The 24,058-nt window shown below is 46.3% G+C and overlaps 1 protein-coding gene across 4 annotated transcripts in view; it reads right to left on the reverse strand.

Moving 5' to 3' along the window:
* The window catches only part of LOC111545698 (tumor necrosis factor receptor superfamily member 10D-like), a 29,915-nt gene extending 7,185 nt beyond the window's left edge, over nucleotides 1-22,730 (reverse strand). Inside the window, exons 1-7 of one of the 4 annotated variants that reach the window (XM_023216720.2) lie at nucleotides 22,435-22,730; nucleotides 13,548-13,650; nucleotides 6,519-6,632; nucleotides 5,681-5,792; nucleotides 4,372-4,640; nucleotides 3,765-3,796; nucleotides 3,162-3,344 (exon numbers count right to left, since the gene is read on the reverse strand). In XM_023216720.2, coding sequence (XP_023072488.1) covers nucleotides 3,162-3,344; nucleotides 3,765-3,796; nucleotides 4,372-4,640; nucleotides 5,681-5,792; nucleotides 6,519-6,632; nucleotides 13,548-13,650; nucleotides 22,435-22,584 — 963 coding nt within the window. In that variant the 5' untranslated portion in view covers nucleotides 22,585-22,730. The remainder of the gene's footprint in view (nucleotides 1-3,161; nucleotides 3,345-3,764; nucleotides 3,797-4,371; nucleotides 4,641-5,680; nucleotides 5,793-6,518; nucleotides 6,633-13,547; nucleotides 13,651-22,434) is intronic. The other 3 variants (XM_023216723.2, XM_023216721.2, XM_023216722.2) reach the window with 3 other exon arrangements.
* Between the last annotated feature and the right edge of the window lie 1,328 nt (nucleotides 22,731-24,058).

A 24,058-nucleotide genomic window follows, 5' to 3' on the forward strand; every position in this document is an offset into this window, starting at 1 on the left:
GGCAGATAGATCACCTGAGGTTAGGAGTTCAAGACCAGCCTGACCAACAAGACAAAACCTCTACCAAAAATACAAAAATTAGCTGGGCGTGGTGGTGTGTGTACGTGCAATCCCAGCTAATAGGGGGTTGAGGCAGGAGAATAGCTTGAACCTGGGAGGTGGAGGTTGCAGTGAGCTGACATCATGCCACTGAACTCCAGCCTAGGTGACAGAGTGAGAGTCTGTCTCAAAAAAATAAAGAAGTATCAACAGAGTAACAGACAACCTACAGAATGGGAGAAAGTATCTGCAAATTATGCATCTGACAAAGGTCTAATATTCAGGAGTTATATGCAACTTAAATGAACACACAGAAAACAACCCCATTAAAAATGGGCAAAAGACTCCTCAAAAGGAGACATACAAGTGGCCAAAAACATGAAAAAATGCTCATCATCATGAATCATGAGAAATGCAAATCAAAAGTACAATGAGATACCATCTCATACAGTAAGAATGGCGATTATTAAAAAGCCAGTAACAGGCTGGGCGTGGTGGCTCACACCTGTAATCCCAGCACTTCGTGAGGCCAAGGCGGGCAGATCACGAGGTCAGGAGATCGAGACCATCCTGGCTAACACAGTGAAACCTCGTCTCTATTAAAATTACAAAAAATTATCTGGGCATGGTGGTGGGGGCCTGTAGTCCCAGCTACTTGGGAAGCTGAGGCAGGAGAATGGCGCGAACCCGGGAGGCAGAGCTTGCAGTGAGCCGAGACTGTGCCACTGCACTACAGCCTCGGTGACAGAGTGAGACTCCGTCTCAAAAAAAAAAAAAAAAAAAAAAAAGAAAGAAAAATAAAGTCAGCAACAATAAATGCTGGCGAGACTATGAAGAAAAAGGATCATTTATATACTTTTGGTGGGAATGTAAATTAGTTCAGCCACTATGGAAAGGAGCTTGGAGATTTCTCAAAGAATTTTAAAACAACTACTATTTAACACAGCAAACCCACTACTGGGTACATATAGAAAACAAATCTGCCAGGCACAGTGGCTCACACCTGTAATCCCAGCACTTTGCGAGGCCGAGGCGGGTGGATCACGAGGTCAGGAGTTCAAGACCAGCCTGGCCAAGATGGTGAAACCCCGTCTCTACTAAAAATACAAAAAATTAGCTGGGTGTGGGGGCACGTGCCTGTGATCCCAGGTACTCTGGAGGCTGAGGCACAGAATTGCTTAAACCTGGAGGGACGGAGGTTGCAGTGAGCCGAGATCATACCACTGCACTCCGGCCTGGGTGACAGAGCAAGACTCCATCACCAAAAAAAAAAGAAAAGAAAACAAATCATTCTACCAAAAAACACCACTATCCATAATAGCAGTGACGTGGAATCAACCTAGGTTCCCATCAACAGTGGATTGGATGAAGAAAATGTGGTATATATACACCATGGGAGACTACACAGCCATAAAAAAGAATGAGATCATATTGTTTACAGCCACATGGATGAAGCTGGAGGCCATCATCCTAAGTGATTAAACGTAGGAACGCAAAACCAAATACTGCATGTTCTCACTCATAAGTGGGAGCTAAACATCAGGTACTTACAAAGATAAAGTCGGCAACAATAGACACTGGCGACTACCAGGGCGGGGAGGGAGGGAGAGGAGGAAGGGGTGAAAAACTAACTGTTGGATACTATGCCCACAACCTGGATAAAATCATTCATACCCCAAATTTCAGCATCAAACAATGTAACCAGGTAACAACTTGCATATGTACCCCCTGAATCAAAATAAATTTGAAAAAGGAAAAAGAAAAAATGAAAACAAGTTTCCTTTGGCAGTGTATTATATGTAACATAATCCCTGTAATGTAAACAAAATGTACATATGCTTGTATGAATATACGTGACATATGCATAAAGATTTCCACAAAGAATCACAAGAAATTCTCTGTTGTATTTACCTGAATTAAGAAGGGACAGGGGCTGGAGGAAGTGTTGGGGGACTACCACTATGACTGAGAACCTTCCTACAGTATGGCAGATGTGTGGCTCTGCATTTACCACTTTCAAAAAATGTGCAATGCAATCAGGTGCAGTGGCTTATGCCTGTAATCCCACCACTTTGGGAGGCCAAGGTGAGAGGATGACTTGAGGCCAGGAGTTTGAGACCAGCCTGGGCAACATAGCAAGATCAGAACTCTACAAATTACAAAACAAAGGTGCAATGCGATTCAGCAGCATGGAGTAATTGCTGACATTTTTTGTTTGTTTTCTTCCCTTTTTATACTTCTCTTCATTAAAAAAAAAACATGGGGTGTAGCTATAGGAAAGGAAGAAAACGGGTGGAAAGTGATCCCTGTCCAGAAAAGTATTTGACAAGTAATCAAAGAGGAGCCAAAAGCAGAGAATAGGAGAATCACTTCTTAAACAGGCGAGGAGGAAGGAGACAATGACTCAGAACAATTCAGAGAGTTCCTCACTTCACACAGCATCACAAAAGAAATGGCACCTACGTTCCACTGGTGAATGCTACAAACCAAATTGTTCTTTCAAAGTTCATAAGAAATTAGATAGGATCATCTTATCTTGAAGGAAAGAACTTTCAAAGCTTAAAAAAAAAAAAATGTGTGTCCAGATTTCACACCTACTCAATGTCATATCAAAACTGGTGAATCCAAGTGAATAGATATGTGTGTTTGTGTAATACAAAAGCACTTCTACGCACTGACTCAGAAATCCTACTTCCTCCCAGAAGCCTCCTTACATACTTGATTAGATATCCGGACAAAGATTTACTGTGAAGTATGTTCAATGCGGTGAGAATTTTGAAGTACATCTAAAACTTCTGCTGTTTCAAGCAGGGGCTCCCTGAGTTCTGTTAGGAGCACACGATGGAGACTGTGCAGCCTTAGTCAGTCATCAACGAACCCCGTGACACCCACTGTATGCCTGTGGAGATCCAGGCTCTGGGGACAGGGAATAAGAAGCAGATGTCCTGCAGACTGGCACAGTCACCACCTCAGTGCAGCTGCTCCGTCCCCTGCAGTCCCCTGTCTCCCAAAGGCTTCATGTCCCCTTGGGCCAGGAGAGCGGAGGCACTGCCATCTCCCACTGTCCTCAATGTCCTGTGTAGGCAGCAGGCCAGGCATGGCACAGTCCCTCCTCAACTCACCAGCAGACGCTGTGGCTCCTCTGGCGACTGTACAGTCACACCTGTTGGCTCTGCCAGCTCTTGACCTTGGATTTCCTGCTCAGAGACCTGGGTGGGCTGCAAGAATCTGGTGGTCAGGGTCTCGTTGCAGGCATTGTCCTCCACCCCAATAACTTGTGAAGAACGTGAACGCCAGAAAAAGACCTTGGGAAGGCAAACAGCCCACTCAAGTCCACACCCAGGGCTCAGCTTCAAGGTCCCCAGTTGGCAGCTGGACCTGCCATCCCCAATCCCTTCCAATGAGGTCAGCCCAGGCAGCTGAGGCTCAGCACATCCAGGACCCACTGCGGAGGTGGGTCAGGTGGTCACCCCATCCCCACGGGGCCAGCTATGGAGTGATGGTGTCACCCAGCCTGCAGGAAGGACGGGGCTGCAGCACGGCCCGCCAGTCTGTGTGCTGCTCAAAATGGCCATGTGTCCCCCACAGTCAGCCCAGATACCCGAGGCCACGTCAGAGTCAGGGCAGCTATGAGGACAAGGGTTTGTTCCCACCCGGGCTCGGCAGTGGACGGGAAGCAGTTCCTGAACCCATGAAGCCCCCAGTTTCTGAAGAAACCAACTCACTCTGCGCACACGTTCGGGGTCCCCTCCACCACCTGGAAGAGAAGGAGTCTCGTTAGCAGGCGGGGAGGCGCCCACACAGCACCTCCCTCCCAGAGGACAGCGGGGCACAGGGGTAGGCTGGGGGCAGGGACACCAGACAAGGAGCCCTGGGGCTGGGAACAGGAATAGGGCCTTGCAATTCGGGGACACCCTGAGGAAGGGGGATGAGAAGGGGAACTAGAGTAAAAACCAACACATGGAAAATCTCTATGTTCTGTTCTGAACAAGGCTGAATAAATTCTGCCACCACTTCTCATCCTGACCCTTGTCACCCAGTTGAGGAGCCGACTGCCCCCTGCCTGGCTGGGCCTGAAAGTGGGAGGAACTGGCCCTGCCCTCCTAGACTTGGCTGGGAGATGAGGGGACCCCCAGCCCCGAGAAAAGCGATGAGACCAGGGTCCTGGGGTATACACGGGATGTGGGGATGGGGCGATCGCAAGGTGGAAGATGGAGCCAGGCTGGAGACACTTGGACCAGGGGCAGGGATGGGGATTACTGTCTGTGGGAACGGAGTGGGAGGGGGCAGGGCAGACAGTGTCCAGCGCCCCCACCCTCAGCCAGCACCTACCTGAGCAGATGCCTTTCACTGAAGAAATGAGTTTCTTCCTATAAGAAAAGCAAAGAGCCGCAAGCACAATGAATAAGACACCTGCAACGAAGAGGATCCATTCATCATCGATGGTTAGGACGAAACGGGGAGAGGCAGGAGTCCCCAGGCAGGTGGGCACTGTGTCCTCCGCCGCTGGGGTTTCCCCAGTGGAACTGGCAGCTGATGCAGTGCAGCTGATATCACTCCAGGGCGTACAATCATTGACCATGATCTTCCCTCTGGGACACCTGGGTACACACAGGGAGGGAGACGGGGACTACTGATGGAAAGCTGGCCAGGTGGGATAAAAGAGAGGCCACCCTCCCTGCCCAATGTCCTTGAGAAGACGTCAGAGGAGGACAGGCTCCTTGTGTCAGCAGGGGGTCCCCCTATGCTCTCTTCTTGAGGCTGGGGAAGGGTCTGAGCATGCGCACTTCAGCCCCTCAGCCTCCCTGCTCTGGGGTCAGAGCTGCAGCTCCAGGAGCCTTCTGTGCTGGGCATACACGGAACTTCCCTGGGCTGCAGGGGAGGCTGCACTAGGAGGAGCCACACTCCAGGGGAAGATCACAAGCCCCTGTGGCCACAAGCTCAGCCCCTTCCTCCAGTTAACCCACAGTACCAGTGAGCCCTCGCCCCACCCTGTCTGCTGCTGGTTCCTCCCAATCACAGCAAACAGTGGAGGGCCAGAGATGAGCAAGTTACTCTTTGCCCCTAAAACCGAAATAGGAAAAAGAAGGACTTATTGAGAAGTCAGGCGCCAGGTGTGAGGCCAGCGGGATGGGCTCAGGTCCTCATGGGAACTTAAGGCAGCTCCACCCACAGCCTTATTATGACTTTTGTGGGCTACGGGCACTTTTTCCTTCATGGGTCCCCACCTGCATAAAAAATATGAAAAATTACATTTTTTAAACCAATTTGGAATAAGGACAAATACAAGCCACACTGGATCAAGTGTTTCTTCTGATTTCAAAAGGAAATCACATTTCCTAGATCCCTTGAAAAGTTTCAAAGGACCTAGAAAGTCACCTCCTGTGCCCAGTGAACAATTCAGCCTGGCCAAAGGGACTCGTGCTGGGGAGGGGTGGGTAGGGGCTGCTGCAGGGGGTAGGGGTTGGGACAGGCAGACGGACCAGGAGGGGCCACTGCAGGCTCAAGACACCCCAAAGGCACAAGGATGCCTCATGGGGCTGGAGGCTCCATGGGGTAAGCAGAGAGATAGGGGTACCAGGTGGCTCAGATCTTCTCAGGTTCCTGACAGCTGTCGGGAGCCCCTTGGCTGCTGTCTCACCCTGTGCTGCACTTCTGACACATCTCAGTGGAATTGCCATTCCGGAAACTTCCTGGTTTGCAATGACACACTGTGTTGCTGGTCGTGGTGCAGGGACTCATCTCTTCTTCATCTGATGACAGAGCACAAGGTTTTAGGAATGTGTTCCCTTGAAGTTTCCCTTGACCCTTCCTCACCACCCCAACCCCCTCCCCCTCAGCTCAGCTCAATTCAGTTCGCCAAGGAGTTCTGAGGGCCGGTTTCTGCGCCAGCACACTCAGGGCTCACACAGGACACCCACCCTGTACATAAGGACCAATACAAAAGGTCCGTGATTTATTATTTATTACAACAGATTAGGGAAAAAGCACCATTTAGATGACATGGTCAGTAGCAAAGGAGGCACAGGGTATCATCTGAGAGACTCTGCAAGGAGAGGAGCCCTTGTGTGACTTCCCAAAAAACCAGCCTGCTGGGGAGGCAGTAGAGGCCTGTGAACCTGAAGGCTGAGCAAGCCCGAGCACCTGCCAGGAATGCAAAGCCCGGGGAAGACAGCCTGGTCACAGAGCAGACCCATGCCAACCCTAAAACTCAGCCCCATCCACTCAGCCAGGACTTCTCTGTGCTGTAATGATGCCCCCAACTCCTTGCAGCCAATAGTTTAGAAGATTTACCAGCCAGGTGGCATGCATCATAGAAAATATTTCTTTCTATTTTTGTTTCATCAACCAAAGTCATAATCATGAAACAGGGTGATGAACAAGTTGGGCTGGAACTTGGTTCCCTGACTCATGTCGGCTACAACTCCCAGCTCATTCCTGCACTCCACCTCTGGACGAGAGGTCCACACATTCTGTACCTGATTTACAAACTGCACATGGGAGGCAAGAAGGTTCACTGTTGGAAGCATTGGTGTAATCCACACCCTCTGTGCATGGGTTACAGTCTCCAGTACGTTTTGATCTATGAGATCCTGGGAAGGGGGAGAAAAGCCAATGAATGGGTCACTGCAGAATTCCCAGAGGCTGAGAGTGGTGGAGAAACTTCTCTTTTGGCCCTCAGTGGAATCCAGAGAGAGAAATCCACTCTTGTCATCAATTCTGCATCTATTACATACCTTTGACTGGCACTGCTGACAGAAATATAATACAAACCACATAAGAAATTTAAATTCTATGAGAACCATATTAAAGTGGTAAAAAGAACGAGGTCAAATTAATTTTAACGATCTATTTTTAACCTAAAATATCCAGAACACTACATTTCAATATGTAATCAATACAAATCTTTGAAACATTTTACTTTTGTGTTTTTGTTGTTTTTGTGCTGTTGTTGTTGTCTGGAGACAGATTTTGGAGATGGAGTTTCACTCTTGTTGCACAGGCTGGACTGCAGTGGCACGATCTCAGCTCACTGCAACCTCCACCTCCCAGGTTCAAGCGATTCTCCTGCCTCAGCCTCCCGAGTAGCTGGGATTACAGACACCCACCATCACGTCCCGCTGATTTTTTGTAATTTTAGTAGAGATGGTGTTTCACCATATTGGCCAGGCTGGTCTCAAACTCCTGACCTCAGGTGATCCACCCGCCTGGGCCTCCCAAAGTGCTGAGATTACAGGCATGAGCCACCACACCACACCACACCACAGCACACCACACTCAGGCTTTTTTTTTTTTTAAACAGTAAAATAAAATAACAAAATAAAATCCAACCTCGTCTACATGTGATCTGCCCATGCTGGTCCACCTGACCTGTTTGCTGTCCACTCACTATGGTGGCCCTATCTTTGCTCAGTATCCCCCAGGCCCTGCACCCTCCGGTTGTCATTCCCGGGGAGGCTGCTCAGGAGCACTATTTCTGGTTCTCTGCACAACTACTGCTGTCCAACTTTGGATACTGGCCCAAATCACCATCCTCGAGAGGCCCCACCAACCTCATCTCTGTCTCACTCATCACCTGATTATTCTTCATGGTTCCTATCAGGAATTTCTGACTGTTATTTTGATCTGTGTATCTTAACACTATCCCAGAGAAAAGGTTCCATGAGAGCAGGGCCTCTTACAATTATCCCCATTAGCATGGTGCCTGACTGACAGAAATCATCCAATGTATCCCTATGGAATAAAGAACAAGAAAGTGCAGGAGACAGAAGTCTGGAAGGACATAGAGATAAGGGCATGATAAGCTAAGATATCAGTCTTAGCTTGTGCCTTCAGGCTAGCACTACAGACCCAGGATCCTGACCCACCTCCACAGATTCAGCTTCCAGGTCTGCCCTAGTCCTGGTCAGTCCCCATGAACTCAGGCTCCAGGTCCTTCCCTGTGGACCCAAGGATGAGGCCCATCACAGCACCTGGCTGACATCTGCAGACCCAAGTACAAGGCCTACTCCAGTGCCAGTTCAGCCCCCATGGAACCAGGCCTCAGGTCACCTCTCTGGATACAGGCTCTGACCAGCCTTGAACCACACCACATGGCCTGCCCAGAATCTGTGTACAGGCTGATTGGTGAAGGGCGTTCCCTGACAAAGCCAGTCTGTAAATACTGGAATAAGTCCCTGCTTCATCAAAGCACATTGGAACACATCGCCACAGGCTCCTGAGCAATCAGGGAACTGTGACGGCATCAAAGAAACAAAATGAAGCACAAGTAACCAACCCGAAACAAACAGACATTTACAACAGCCTGACAAAGAATTGAAAATACTCATCTTAAAGAAGCTTAATCAGCTACTAGAGAATACAGATGGACAACTAAGTCATGTCAGAAAACAATACATTATCAAAATGAGTAGTTTAATATATACAGACAGCATAATAAAGAACCAAGCAGAAATTCTAAAATTAAACAACACAATATCTGAACTAAAAAATTCCACAGAGAATATCAACAGCAGAGTTGATTAATCAGAAGAATCAGTGAGCTTGAAAACAGAGCATTTGAAATTACTAAGTCACAAGAAAAAGAAAATAAAGAATGAAAAAGAGGGAAGAAAGCCAACAGTACCAATGGTTACTATGAAGCAAAACAATATATGCATTATGGTGGTTCAAGGAGCATCAGAGAAAGTGAAAGGAACAGAAAGTGTAAATAAAGAAATAATTAAAGAAAATGTCCCAAATCTGGATGGAAATGGACATCCATATTCATGAAGCCAAAAAAATCCTAAACAGATTAAATATGAAGAGATCATCATCAAGATACATCACCACAGCATCTAGTGGATCCACCTGTACAGTGAAAATTGAAGTTTTAAGGATTGCTTTTTTGCTATACTGTTGCACAAGAAGGATAAGCCTCCATTTGCTTTCTCTATGCCTTCTGTTAATCAGAAGAAGCCTGCTTCTCATTATCAATGGTAAGTTTTACCCTGTGGTAAATAACCAAAGAGGCAGAGGCTGAGTTACAAATGCTTCAGCCAAAAAAAAAAAAAAAGGAGGCCTTTGCTTCTATTTCAGTAGATTTAGTAATGTAGGGGTGAAGGTATGTTTGTGTTTTTGCAGGAGATGAACAAACCATGTGGGTGTGCTCAAGATGTGCACAACCATGGAATGGGAGACTAGAGGGATCCATGGATCCCAACCATGGACCGGATTCCCCCAGTATGAATCATGCTGAGAAACTGCTGGAGCGCCAGGGTTTTACCTTTTGTTGGGATTCAAAGGTACAATAGATGCTTAACAGACCAATGTTTTCTGACTGAACTCCTCTCTACCCTGAATACAAGAGACCCTAATAGGTAGGCAGGAATTTCATCACCCCTATTCAGCATGAAGAAGTTACAGAAGACAGACCTTCATCCTTCTGCAACCCTTAGAATTAAGGGTCCTCTTGTAAAAGGGAAGGGGGAAATATGTAAGAAGCATTCAAACCAGACTCCATTTTGAATAAGGGCGAAGAAAAATGAAGCTGGATCACCAACCGGCAAGTTAGGGCTGCACAGCCTGCAATTGCCTTCCTCAATTAATTTAAAAACAAAAAGAGAACCTTTTGGATTCAAAGTTGTGTTATGTTTCTCTTAAACACCATCTGGAGGGCAGAGATGAAAATCTCACCCTTGATATTATAAAACTAAAAGAGCAGGTTTTTGAAGCCTCTCAGGCTCACTTGAACTTGTTCCCTGGAACTGATATTTTGAACAAGACAGCTGATGGGTCTACAATCACTCTTCTTAAATGGATTAAGGCCACTGAAAGCTCTACACTTGCAAATTTGGTTCTAACAATCATATGCTTGTGCTGTCTCCTTTTAGTCTGCAGATGCAGAAACCACCACTGGAGAGAAGCTGCCATCAAGAACAAGCAATGATAGCTGTGACAGTTTTACAAAAAAGAAAAGAGGGGCATGTTGGGAAAAAGCTGAGTGTTGGGAGAGAAGCCGAGGCAGGGCTTAGAACCTGTCCAGGGTCCAGGCTCTAAAACCCCTTGTGTCCTTTGGAATATGTCTGAACTTGCTGGCTCCTTGCTTCTAGCACCCCCATTATCTCAAGTTTCAAAGAAAATGCTAAACCATCACAGCTGCACTTGATACCTCGTTTCCTTTCAACCCCCACATCCTCACTACCTATTTCTTTGTTGGATCACTAATAAACAGTGTGGGCCCCCAGAGCTCTGGGCCTTCACAGCCTCCATGCTAGCATTGGCCCCCTGGTCCCACTTTCTCTCTCAACTTGTGTTTTCTCATTCCTTTGACTCCACCAGACTTCGTAGCCCCCACAGCCTGGTGTTGGGTCTGATCACCCCAACAGTTATTCAATCTGAAAGAACAGAACACTAACTGGATACATGAAACCACGTGAAAATATAAAACTAGGTGGTTAAAGTAAGTACATGGTCAAATTTTTATACATTAAAAAGAAACTATCTGGAAAATCCCATTTATAATAGCCACAAAAAAAAATGCTTAGGAACAAATTCAACCAAGGTGGTAGCTGATTTTTTTTTTCTGATTTGGTCTTGAGGTTTTCCTCCATAGGGAGGCTATAAACTCTAGCTTTGCCTGGATGGGGATCCAGTGGATTTCATCACAAATGTTCACAGGAAACTTCCTTATCCTGGTGGACTGTCTAATGCCTAATTGGATGTTCATCTTGCAGGTGTCCCTTCCACAAGACAATTACTTTTACTGGTAGATGCCCCCGTGCCTCTTGTCTGACCTACTCCTTAGGAGATAGCCACTCTTTAAAAGAGAGCCAAGATGGAGAAAGATGTTAGGTTCAGATGTGTCAGTTAGGGAAAACACAGAGGAAGCAACACGAAAAAAACACAGGAAACACAGAAGTGCTGTATTACTTACAGACTCCAGAGAGAAGAGGATAGCACACTTTGCAGCACTTATGGGAAGTGGGGAGCCATCCAGTCCAAGGACACAACCCGGTGTGTAGGGGAGCAAGAGACAGAGAAAGAGGACCCATGGGACTACACCTTTATAAAGATCCATGGGCATTATACCCTAGGCTTTCCACAGGGATTGTAGAAGACAACACCTGCAAAGAAGGTCCACACAGCTCTGGTGTGAGCTATTAGGTTTTATTGTAGTCAGCTGCTATAGGATGTGTTGGGTTTGGGGTCAGGGAGATGAAGAACAAATGTGCTAGATCAAAAACAATTGAAGAGGGAAAGGAATTACTAATTGGGCAAAAGATGTTGTGGTATGATTGGGTTTTAAACAACTTATATCGGGCCTAAAAATGGTTGTCAAGGCAGAAACTCTTTTAAACGAATTTATGACAGACATGAAAGGTCTGAAAATTTTAAAACATTGATGAAAGAAATGGAAAGTGACACAAATAAATGGAAAGACAGTACATGTTCATGGATTAGAAAACTCAGTAGTGTTTAATCATCCAACTACCCAAAGTGATCTATAGATTCTGTGCAATGTCTATTAAAATTCCAATGACATTTTTCACCAAAACAGAGAAGACACTTCTAAAATTTGTATGGAACCACAAAAAACTTCAAATAGCCAAAGTGATCTTAAGCAAAACAAAGAAAAAGAACAAAGATGGAGGCATCATACTAACTGATTTTAAAATATATTATAAAGGTATAGTAATCAAAACTGAATAGTAATGGCATAAATGAAGATAAACTGATGGGATGAAATAGTGACCCCAGATATAAATCAATGCATTTACAGTTGACTGATTGTGACAAAGATACCAAGAACACAAAATGGGGAAAGGACAGCCTCTTCAATAAATGGTGTTGAGAAAATAAGTTATTGATATGCAGAAGAATGAAATAACACCCTTATCTCACATCATATGCAAAAACTCAAAATGGACTAAAGATTAAACATAAGGCCTGATACTGTAAAACCACTCCAAGAAAACAGGGGAAAAATCTTCAGGATGTTGATCTGCACAATGATTTCTAGGCTATGACCCCAAAAGCACAGGCAACAAAAGCAAAAATAGATGAGATTACGTTAGACTAAAAAGATTCTGCACAACAAAGGAAACAATGAACAGAGTGAAGAGACAACCTACAGGTTGAGAGATCAATATCCAAAAGATCCAAGATTTTGGTTAACATCCAAAATACACAGGAACTCAAACATCTCAATAGCATGCAATCAAATAATCCAATTAAAATGGACACATGGGCAAGGGACCTGAAAGACACTTCTCAAAAGGAGACATAGAAGTGGCCAACAGATACATGAAAAAATGCTCAACATCACTGATCAGGGAAATGCAAATCAAAACTACAGTGAAGTATCACTACACACCTGTAAGAATGGCTATTACCAAAAAGACAAAAGGTAACAAGTATTAATGATGATGGGGAGAAAAAAGAACGCTGGTACACTGTTGGTGGGAATGGAGATTAGTACAGCCATTATGGAAAACAGTATGGAGGTTCCTCAAAAAACAAAACATAGAACAACTATATGATCTAGCAATCCTACTATTGGGTATACATCCAAAAGAAATGACATCAGTATGTTGAAGAGATATCTTCCCTCCCATGTGCACTGGAGCATTATTTACAATGGTTAAGACATTTAATCAATCTAAGTGTCCATCGATGATGAAAAGGTACAGAAAATGTACTACACAGACATAATGGAATACTATTCAGCCTTAACAAAGAAGGAAATTCTGTCATTTCTGACAGCATAGATGAACCTGGAGATACTGTGCTAAGTGAAATAAGCCAGGCACAGAAAGACAAACACCTTATGATCTCACATATGTGGAATCTTAAAAGTTAATCTCATAGAGGTAGACAGTAGAGTGGTTATTACCAGTGCTGCAGTTGGATGGTGGGTTGGAGATATGTTGGTCAAAGGATACAAAATTTCAGTTAGATGGGGGAAATAAATTCAAGAGATGTATTGTGCGACATGCTCACTAGAGTTATTAAAACAACGTTGAACAGTTCTTCCTTCTATTCACAGGGAATATATTTCGTGAAACAAACTGCACATACTCTACTCCCTGATACAAATTGGGATAGTATTGCATATAACTCAGGCATATATGTTTTAACTCATCTCTAGGTTACTTGTAATACCTAATACAATAAACATGCTATGTACATAAGTGCTATATACTGCATTGCTTTTTATCTACTTTTATTGATGTATTATCATTTTCATTATTTTTCCTACATGTTTTTGATCTGTGTTGTTTGCAACCACGAATGCAGAACCAGCAGATGAGGAGGGCGAAGAGGGCTTATCCCAGGGCTCTGTATCCGTATAGCTGAAAATTGCAGAGTAGATTTTTAAGTGTTCTTACCACAAATACATGATAAGTATGTGAATTAGCCATTCCACAATGTGTACGTATTTCAAAACATCATGGTGTACCCCATAAATATATACAATGTTTATCTGTCAATTAAAAATAAACTGATTTTTAAAAATAAAAGTGCACCTGCTAGACACTCCTCCTCGAGGCTGCGCCTCTGTTGCTGTGAGGCCACTGGCGGCGGGGGAATTTCGTCCTGCCGGGAGATGGTGGCAGAGTCAACTTGGACCTGTGGGGACAAGGCAGAGATGGGCGTGAGTGGTTTCCAGACCTTACCTCTCCCAGGCTCCGTCTCACATTCCCTTCACCCCAAGTGGCAAAACCCATCAGAGCTTGGACTTCTTTCCAACTCCAAACTTTCATTCTTTTGTGTCCGTGTTTGTTCCTTGGCCTGTTAGGGCAGCTATTTTCTATAAAGAAAAACACCTCTGTATCCTTTTCTCATATTATAACATAAAATATCTTTACCACAGAAAATGTGAGCAGAAGAGTTATTTTTATTTTTTATTTTTTTGATACAGTCTTGCTATGTGGCCCAGACTAGAATGCAATGGCTAGTCACAGGTGTGATCGTAGTCCACTACAGCATGGAACTTCTGGCCTTAAGTGGTCCTCCTGCCTCAGTCTCCCAAGTAATGTGGATAACAGGAACACACCACTGTGGTTGGCAAGAAAAGATTTTATAAGAATACAAAAGGCTGGGCGCGGCTGCTCATGCCTATAATCCCAGCACTTTGGGAGGCCGAGGGGAGCGGATCATGAGGTCAGGATATCAAGACCATCCTGGCTAACACAGTGACACCCCATCTCTACTAAAAACACAAAAAATTAGCCGGGCAGGGTGGTGGGCGCCTATAGTCCCAGCTACTTAGGAGGTTGAGGCAGGAGAATGGTGTGAACCCGGAAGGCAGAGCTTGCAGTAAGCCGAGATCACGCCACTGCACCTGGGCGACAGAGCGAGACTCCGTCTCAAAAAAAAAAAAAAAAGAATACAAAAAACACGTGAGCCCTTCAAGCAGAAATAGCATCTAATATATTTAGTTTGATAAAGTGTTTAATTTACTAGTGGGTGAATTCTCTCTTTCTCTCTCTCTCACACACACACACACAAACACACACATAAAGATACACAGTTTTACAAATGAGGGTTATAATATAACCTTAAAGAAAGTCAGGATATAGCATCAAACATTAAGTAACTTCTGCTTTACAAAGGACTTTGACAAGCTGTTCCCACTAAATATCAAAGAGTGGCACGAAAAGATGAAACAGCAATTCAGGGATTCCGGCCATGATCTGTGTGTTATAAATGACAACGAGAAGACAACTGGAGAATCAGAATAGAGTCTGCTTATTAGATAGTGGTAACGTGTTGATGTTAATTTCCTTGTTTGTAGAAAGTACACACTAAATAATTCAATAATAGCTTTCATCATGCCAACAGCTATTTTTCAAATTTTTTGCATAGTTTTTGTAACTTTTCTTAAAGTTGGGAGCGTTTTAAAGTACAAAATCAACTTCATTACAAACTGTAATTAAACGTAATATAATTTTGCTCCTGAGCAAAAACAAAACGGTTACAATAAAAGCTACTTATGTTGGGCTCTGTTCAACTGCCTGGATCTAAACAAGACAAAATGTAGCTTTCTTCCACATCAAAGCCTGTCTAGTAGTTGGTGACGGTGAAGCTAAGGCATGTTTCTCAAACCCTTCTCGGGCTGCGGTCCCTCTAGGTTCAGGCGATGTCTCTGTCTCCTGCTCTCACACTCTTACTCCATTTGAAGACCAACTTTGCATTTTGTCAATTCTTTTTTTTTTGGAGACGGGGTCTCCCTCTGTCATCCAGGTTGGAGTGCAGTGGCACAATCTCTGCTCACTACAGCCTCTGCCTCCCGGGCTCAAGTGGTCCTTCGACCTCAGTCCTCAGGTGACAGGGACCACAGACAGGAGTGTGCCCCGATGCCTGGCGAATATTTGTGTATTTTGTACAGCTGGGGTTTCACCACGTTGCCCAGGCTGGTCCAACTCCTGAGCTCAAGCATTCTGCCTGCCTGGGCCTCCCAAAGTACTGGGATTACAGGTGTAAGCCACCACACATGGTCCGTTTTGTCAGTTCTTTTTGTGGTCTGTATTCTATTTCCTTGATTTATGTTCCTCCTTGTTACTTTGTTTGGTTTAAATTTATGCTTATATTTTATGATTGATTAATGTAGATCTTCAGGCCATATATTTCACATTTTTTTGACAGCTTTAATGAGACACAATTCACATAATTAGTAATTTTGCTGATTCATATAATTTACCCATTTAACATCTACATTTCAGTAGTTTTTAATATACTCATAGCTATGCAATCGTCGCTATAATCAATCTTAGAATATTTTTATCACTCCACAAAGGAACTGCATACCCTTCGGTAGTAACTCCCCATCTCCCCAACCCCCAATTCTTTAACAGAAACATTGAAAGCTGTATTATTTCACCCCGAGCACTGTTAGCGATTTCCAATCAGTTTTGATGTTATATTGTTATTATTATTTATTTTGAAATATTTTACCTTCCCTTTTGAATTCTTCTCTGAACCACAGATTTTTTTAGAAATGTGCTGTTCAATAACCAAATTTTAGAATTCTCTATGGATACTGTTACTGATTTCCAGTTTCATTTCATTAAGTGTAGAGATCATATCATGTGTTTTATAGCCCAGAACCCGTCTATCTTGGTGAAAGTATCATGAGCACAGAAAGGAATGAGTGTTCAGTGGATGTTCCACTCCTGCTCTTTATATGTCAGTTAAATCAAGGTGGTTCACAGTGTGCAGGTCGCTTGTCACTTTACTGGCGTTTTCATCTGATCGTGCTACCAAGTGCAGAGAAACAGCTGATTTAATCTCTTTTTAATTCTGCTTTTGCATCATGTGTTTTGAAGCTGTATTACTAGGCACATACAATTTGTGATTATTATTACACTCCTTGAAGAATTAACCTTTTAAACTACAAAGGTCCCTTTTGATCTCCCATAATAGTCTGTGTCCTAAAATTGTTACAGTAGGTAGCTAGTCAGGTCAGGAGAGGGCTCCCCGCTTCTGACACCAGCAGTGTTGGGCAACCATCAGGTGGTTGATAACTGTATCTCTAAAGTAATAACTGGTTAAAGCCGATGCCAGTAAAAGGCAATCCCCTAATACATAGAAAACACCTGAAACTGATCAGCAGCTTCCCAGTGAGATTTCAGGAATGGGGAGAAGTAAGGCAAGATTCTGTAAGCATGCCAACCTATAAAACCCCGACTCAGGCAGGCCGGCTGCGCACTTAGTTTCTCAAGTCTCGGCCATCTTCCAAGTTGTACTTTCCTTCTTTTCTTTCCATTTCTTCTTTTCCTTCCTGTTCTAAAGCTTTTTAATGAATTTCCACTCCTGCTCTGAAACTTGCCTCCGTCTCTCCTTCTGCCTTATGTCCCTCAGTCCAATTCTTTCTTCTCAGGAGGCGAAGAGTTGAAGGTGCTGTGGACTGGTACGGATTCGCTGCCTTCAACGTAGGGTAACTCGGATCTCGTCCACTGCTAATAAAATCAACTTCATCTGATACTGAGATAGCCACGGCAGTTTTCTTGGCCTTACACTCTGCATGGTGTATCTTTTTCCATCTATTTGCTTTCAACAGACAGCATCTGTGTCTTCCTTTGAAGTCCCATCTCGTATAGACAAGTTATAGCTGAGTCTTGTTTTTTTCAGCCCTTCAAACCCTTTCTACCTTTGAACTGTTGTATCCAGTGGATTTACCGTTAGTGCAATAATTGATATCGAAATAGACCTATAAGTTTACCATTTAAACTATGATTGTCTAGTCTAATGTTTTTACTCTTTTTTCCCCTGCACATTTTAATGTTAATTACCTTTTAGAATTCAATTTTAATTGGGTACTTTTTATGCAACATATTTCCATGATCTATGTGCAAGTGCTATAGAGAATACAGTATACACTCAAGTGTTCATATTCTATTGAAGGTTTTTTAAAAATAGATTTATTGAGGTACAATGGATATGAAACAAAGTGTATATTTTTGAAGCATGTAGTTTGGTAGATTGGGATGTATGTACACACTGTGGGACTACCGCCATCATAAGATAATGACACGTCTACCGTCCTGCAGTGTTTCTTCGTTTTTCAATGTAATCCTCTCCTCCGCTTTGCTCCTATGTCCCCAGCAATGCTGCTTCTGCTTTTTGTCACAGTACACTGGTTGCATTTTAATATGATGAGGAATCAAATGGTATGCATTCTGCTTGAGTTCCTTCACACGACATGATTTTCTGTGTGTGTGTGGTTTTTTGGTTTTTGTTTTATTTTGGTTTTTGTTTTTGAGACAGCATTTTGCTATGTTTCCTGGGCTGGTCTTGAACTCCTGGGCTCAAGTGATCCCCACCTTGGCAGGACTACAGATGTGAGCCATTGCACCTGCCCACCACCCTGGCCCATTGACTATTATTAATTAAAGGCTATTGAAAAACAGCAGCTGCAAGAAAATCATTTTGACCTCTTTTCTGTTTCCTAAAAGCAGGAGATGAAAGTCCCCAGGGAAACATAGGACAATCTCCTTATTTTTAAGGTTGAGAAGTGGGAGCCCAAGAGAGTACTCTGCAGACCTTGTTAGAATAGAACCACTCATCTTTTTAGCCTCCACACATTTACTTGCTTCTTCACCAGTTACTTGGTCTAATTCAGTATATAACTGACTCTCACAGCTTCTTCTGTGCCAGGTAAAACTTGCATTAAATAAATGTGTGTGTTGGCCGGGCGTGGTGGCTCATGCCTGTAATTCCAGCGTTTTGAGAGGCCAAGTCAGGGGCATCACCTGAGCTCGAGTTCGAGACCAGCCTGGCTGGTCTAAAAATACTAAAAATACAAAAATTACCTGGGCGTGAGGGAGGGCACCTGTAATCCCAGCTACTCAGGAGGCTGAAGCAGGAGAACGGCTTGAATCTGGGAGGCAGAGTTTGCAGTGATCTGAGATTGCACCACTGCACTCCAGCATGGGCGACAGAGCAAACTGCATCTCAGAAAAAAAGTAGTATGTGCTTTTCTCCTGTGTACCTGCCTTATGTCAACTTAATTCTCAGACTCAGCCACAATAAAAATCCTGTCAAGGGGAGCTTAGCTTCCCTCCATGATTCTCAATGGTGACAGTAACCAGACATCATCCTCCAGGCCAAAAATATCATATCCTATGGCCTTGCACCAGCACGGCCTCCCTCCAACACAGCCTCTCTGGAGGAGGGCGAGGCAAGGGTGGTGATCTCATGCCTCCCTCACTGTACCTCCTTTAGTTATACGATTCCTGGTGTCACCTCACCCACCACACCGTGGGCTCCAGGGAGCAGGATTCACATGGGGTTCGTCGGTCCTCCCTGGCTCCACCAGACTCCAAAGACAATAAAGGGCTCACTGTCTATTTCCTGGGTGACTCACTTTCCCCCCAAGCCCATCAGGTGAACGCAGTGGCGGCCTTGGCTCACTGCCTAAGGACAGGCTCCAGGCTGTGGCACAGAGAGGGGACCCCAAAGAGCCGTGTGGACTCTGCTGAGGACCCACAGGAGCTCCCAGAGGCCAAGTACAGGACAGAGATCAGAGAAGCAGCTGCTCAGAGAACTCTAGCCCTGCAGAGGCCCAAATACGGCTACCATCATACACAAGGTGAGGCCAAAACTGCTGGAGACATTGCTCCTGAATCTCATTTTGCCACTTGTAAGACAGGGAAAACGATCCACCCTCATCTCCCCAGGTTGTTAGGAAAATCCCCTACCTGAAGATGTGCAGTTGCTGGCTGGGAGCAGGACACCAGCTGCCCAACAGCACAGGCTCGGGGCATGGCACTGTCCCCACTGTCCCCATCCCCAACCTGGAAGTTAGAGCTTCGCTGCCCTGCCACTGCCGGATACAGGACAGAGGACTGGAACCGGGACCGGGACCTCTCAGTAGGGGCTGAATGAGCAGCCCTCTGCAGCCACATGGTAGGGGACCTTTCCTGCTCACTCTTCGAACTCCAACTCGGGCCGGGCGCCCCCCAGAAGGGCAACTGGAAGCGCGGCAGGTAAACCAGGCTGTGGTCCTGCAGTGCCGTCGCTATCCTCACTTGAGGTCTGGCTCCTCTGTTCCTCAATGGCCCCTCCGCATGGCGCTCCACTCCAGTCTTCAAAAGCTTCCGTCCTAAGCTCAGGGAGCCGGTACTGCGGTGCAGGTAGGAGCAGGTGCAGCCTCTGCTGGGTGGAGGACATATGCCCTGGGGATCCAGAGTCCTGAGTGACTGACACCAGCCCTGAGGATGTGATCTGTCCTCCCACACCTGCTAACACAGCCCTGAGGTTTACACAGGGCTGTTGAAGATCTTTATCTCCTCTTCACTTTACTGGCAGGAGCTGGGGCCACACCAGTGTCACAGAGCTGGAGGGGAAGCACAGCAAGGCCCAGCTGTTCCCAGCCTCCAATCTCAGGAGTCCTTGAGAGCCTCAGAGTCTGAGATTCTGAGCTGTTGGAACTTGTCACTTCCTCCTTTGATGAAGAGAGGGATGGCGTGGAAGGACCTGACACAGAGATTGGACCAGCCCAACATTAACAGAGCCAGGACCTCAGGTCAGGAACTGAGCTCAGCTCCAGGCTCATCTGATGTCCTCCTGACAGCCTGAGGATGGAGACCTTATCTCCAGTCAGAGGCATGGCAGGTGGCCGGGACTGGCCCCAGCTGACCACGGTTTTCCAAGTGCACAGCTGGGAATTTGGTCTTCCCTGCCGCCCTCCCCTGCTGTCTCATCTGGATCCCCCGATCATCTACTCCCAGTACCAAAAACTCCTGTATCCTTGAAAATTCCTAATACCATGAAGGAGTGAAAATGCGTAACAATGTGATGAATCACGTTTTACTTCCTAGACTAGCAACGAATGAAAGCTAAGTGTAGCAAGGGTGTAGGGGCACAGGCACATTTGTGGACTAAGTGTGACCGTAAGCTGGGTTCAATGGTTTTTTGGAGGAAAATTCGTGAACATTTAAAGAAACTTCTGAAGTGATTTATCCCGCAGAAGGAGAAGTAGAATTCAACTTGTAAAAGAATTGTCCAATAAGCTGGTGCATATGGATATGTGGACACATGATACATACAAGGGTAGTTAGTATAATGCTGTTGCAATTAGCAAAGGCAAAGTCAGATGGGATCTAACCTAGGCAGCAACAGTGAATTAACCTGTGGCTTACCCATGCAGTAAAATACCCTTGTTTAAAGGAAGATCAATCTGAATGTACTGCCATAAAACATCTAATGTGATCTGTGTTAGCTTCAAAATTTTAAAAAGCGATTGTGCATTGAAATGTATTTAATAAGGCAAGACTGATGGAGGGATCAAAGCCTCCTTTGGGATGTATAGAGTTCACATTCCCAAAACTGTGAAATTCGTGTTGCTGGCCTTGTCTACACTGGTCATCCACACATTCTCTCTTCAGAGCCACTGTCCTGACACAGCCATTCTTCTAGCTGCCTCAGGTAGGTCCACTCACTATAAACTATTGTAGAAGTCAGCTGTGTTATTTTTGAGAGGTGAAAATGTTACCGCTTTTTGAATTTAGCATGAATTTGTTGAAAGAAAACATGCAAACTCTCATGGTTCCTATAACCTTGTTTTGTCCTCCCTCTTTTTTGGTATTACAGAAAGAGCCTTAGCTCTCTTGGGAGAAACGTTAATCACTCTGAGAAAGTCCTGGCAGTCTGTATATTTTATTTATAATATGTCCTATTGCGCACCCCACCACCAATCTCAGTTTCCAAAGCCAACTCACAACGAGAACTTTACACCTTTCATGCTGAAGGAAGGGGCCAGCCTGTGGTCCTGCCCGTGGGATGCAGAAGGGACATACGGGTGACAGTGGAAGACATTGCAAGCACCTTGGTTAACTGCTTCCTGCCACTCTCAGGGCAGAGGAAGTGAAAGTTGCAAAAAAAGCATTGGAAAGCTTTTTCACTGGCTGTTTGTTAAACGGATCTCCAAGGAACACGTTTAACAATGTAAACATAAGAGTTACCTTTTTTTTTTTTTTTTTGGACAGTCTTGCTCTGTCGCCCAGGCTGGAGTGCATTGGTGCAATCTCGGCTCACTGCAACCTCTGCCTCCTGGGTTCAAGCAATTGTAGCTGGAACTACAGGCGCACGCCGCCATGCCCGGCTAGTGTGTGTGTGTGTGTGTGTGTATGATGGAGTCTCGCTCTTGTCCTCCGGGCTAATTTGTGTGAGAGTGTGTGTGTGTGTGTGTGTGTGATGGAGTCTCTCTTTTGTCCCCCATGCTGGAGTGCGATGGCGCGATCTCGGCTCACTGCAACTTTCGCTTCCCGGGTTCAAGCGATTCTCCTGCCTGTCGCTTCACGGGTTCAAGCGATTCTCCTGCCTCAGCCTCCTGAGTAGCTGGGATTACAAGCTGCTGCCACCACATCCGGCTAATTTTTGTATTTTTAGTAAAGAGGGAGTTTCACCATGTTAGCCAGGCGGGTCTCCAACTCCTGACTTCAGGTGATCTGCCCGCCTCGGTCTCCCAAAGTGCTGGGATTCCAGGCGTGAGCCACTGCGCCTGGCCTGGGTTAATGTTATTAACTAACTAACTAACTAACTAACTAACTAACTAACTAACTAACGAAAGAGGCAACCGTGCTGTGGTGTCCTGAGGTTCATTCCGGAGTTTCCATCTTGACTCCCTCCCTCCTTTGATTCTGGAACTTACTCCGGGACAGCTCAGTGCGGTCCTCGCCTCACGGGACAGCCAGGGGGAGCGCGCGCTCTGCTCCCTCGCGGCCGGGTCGCTCCTGCCCAGCCAGGGGACCCCAATCTTCCCGACTCCCACCACGGGTTAGTCCTGCCCCGGCATGCCCCGCCGCAGGCGACCCAGACCAAGCGTCCCCGACGTGTCCCCCTCTCTCTCTGCTCACTCCCGGCGCCAGGTACGCTCTTCCCCAGCCAGGGACCGCGGCGGGTACTCACCGGCAGCAGAACCAGGAAGATGACGAGGACCAAACGAAGGGTCTTGGGCTTCCGCAGCCATGATGTGGTTTCCGACGCCGTCCTGGCTCCTGGATGGCGCCCTGCTCCAGAGCTCGAGGCGGTCGGGGCGCTCTGTCCGCAAAGTCCCATGAGAAGGGAGGTGGGTGGAGGCTTTTCGTCCCCCTGAAGTTTGGGTAAAAAGCGCCAAAAAATCAATCAGAAATCGTCCGGAAATCGTCCCCGTAGCTCGCGCGCGTGGAAAGTTTCCCGCAGCTACACTGCCAGAATTGGCGCGCGCGCCTCTGCCTTTATACTCCGGAAAAAAGGGCGTGGTCACTTGTTCTCCCTTCCCGCAGTCACTTCCAGGCACTCAGGAAAGGGACACGGCCTCCCCCAGCACCTCGGGGAGGGCCCAGGTTGTGGGCGTGGGTGCGTGGACGGAGAGGAACTAGTTCTTGCCAGCAGCAGTGACCTAGGGCCTGTGGTTTGATTCCGGGTCCTGTCCAGGCTGTGGCAAGCAGAAGGGGCAGGAGCTGAGGCGCTTCCCACTGCGCTGTTGAAGTCGCTGTAGTGAGGTTCAAAGGCGGCACTGGAGGCCTGTCCTGAGCCTGCTCCCTCCCCGGGACGCCTGTCTCTCCTCTTGTTAAACCCTGAACTACTTCCTGGCTTAAGGACTTCAGTCCACTAAGCTTCTGCTCCCGTTCCCTCCCCCAACAGCGGCCTCACTGACCACTGCTCTGATGCCACTGCCTCCAGCCCCCTTGCAGCTGTGACCCAGCACCAAGCTTCTCTGGCAGGGGCTTGGCACCCCTCAGTAGTGGGTGCCTGGCACCAAGGAGGGGCCCAGTGAGCGCATGAGTGGACACAATGAAGGACGCAGAGGCCATGACGGGCACGTGCAGAGGCTGAGGAATAGGTAAGAGGGAGAGGAAAGCCAGGGGCATCCCCAGCCACAGCCTGGCAGCCTTTCATGGTTAAGGCACAAACACTCCCTGACCAAACTTGAGGGCTCTAGTACTGAGGCCCCATGGAGACAGGGGAATCAGGGGAGTGGCTTCCAAAGTCTGTCCCCAAGTCTAGTGTCTACCCAGGTCCAGCTGTCTGACCTTGGGCTACTTACCTCCCATCAAGTTAAGCACACTGCCGCTGTGAGGACAGACCCAATGTGTGGTATTGAAGGGTGCCAGCTTGTGAGCCTAGGCACTCAGGTCAATGGCACGACTCCTAGACCCTTGGGGTCAGTTGGCTCCTGACCCCTCACATGGTGGATAGAAGAGGATAGCACTATAGAAACTAAGGTTTTATGGCTCATGAGAAACCTGGGATTGAAATGTCATCCTCTCCACAGGCTTGGATTTGAGCGATGGAGCACCCTGAGCACCTGCCCGGCCCCAGGCCCTGAGTTAGGATCAGAAATGTGTGCCAGGTCTCTGTGGCACTGAGGAGTTTGTGGGGTCAAGAATGTGTGCTGGGTGCAGATCCAGGCAGGGAGTGAGAAGACAGGGACTTCAGGAAGACTGACAGCATTAACACAGAGCCACCAAAGCCTGCAGGAAAGTCTTTAGAGCACCTGAGGCCCCTTGGCCCTGGAGGGTGGACCACACAGTGTAGACTAGAAACCAGA

The sequence above is a fragment of the Piliocolobus tephrosceles genome, chromosome 7 (assembly GCF_002776525.5).
Source record: "Piliocolobus tephrosceles isolate RC106 chromosome 7, ASM277652v3, whole genome shotgun sequence".
Lineage (NCBI taxonomy): Eukaryota > Metazoa > Chordata > Mammalia > Primates > Cercopithecidae > Piliocolobus > Piliocolobus tephrosceles.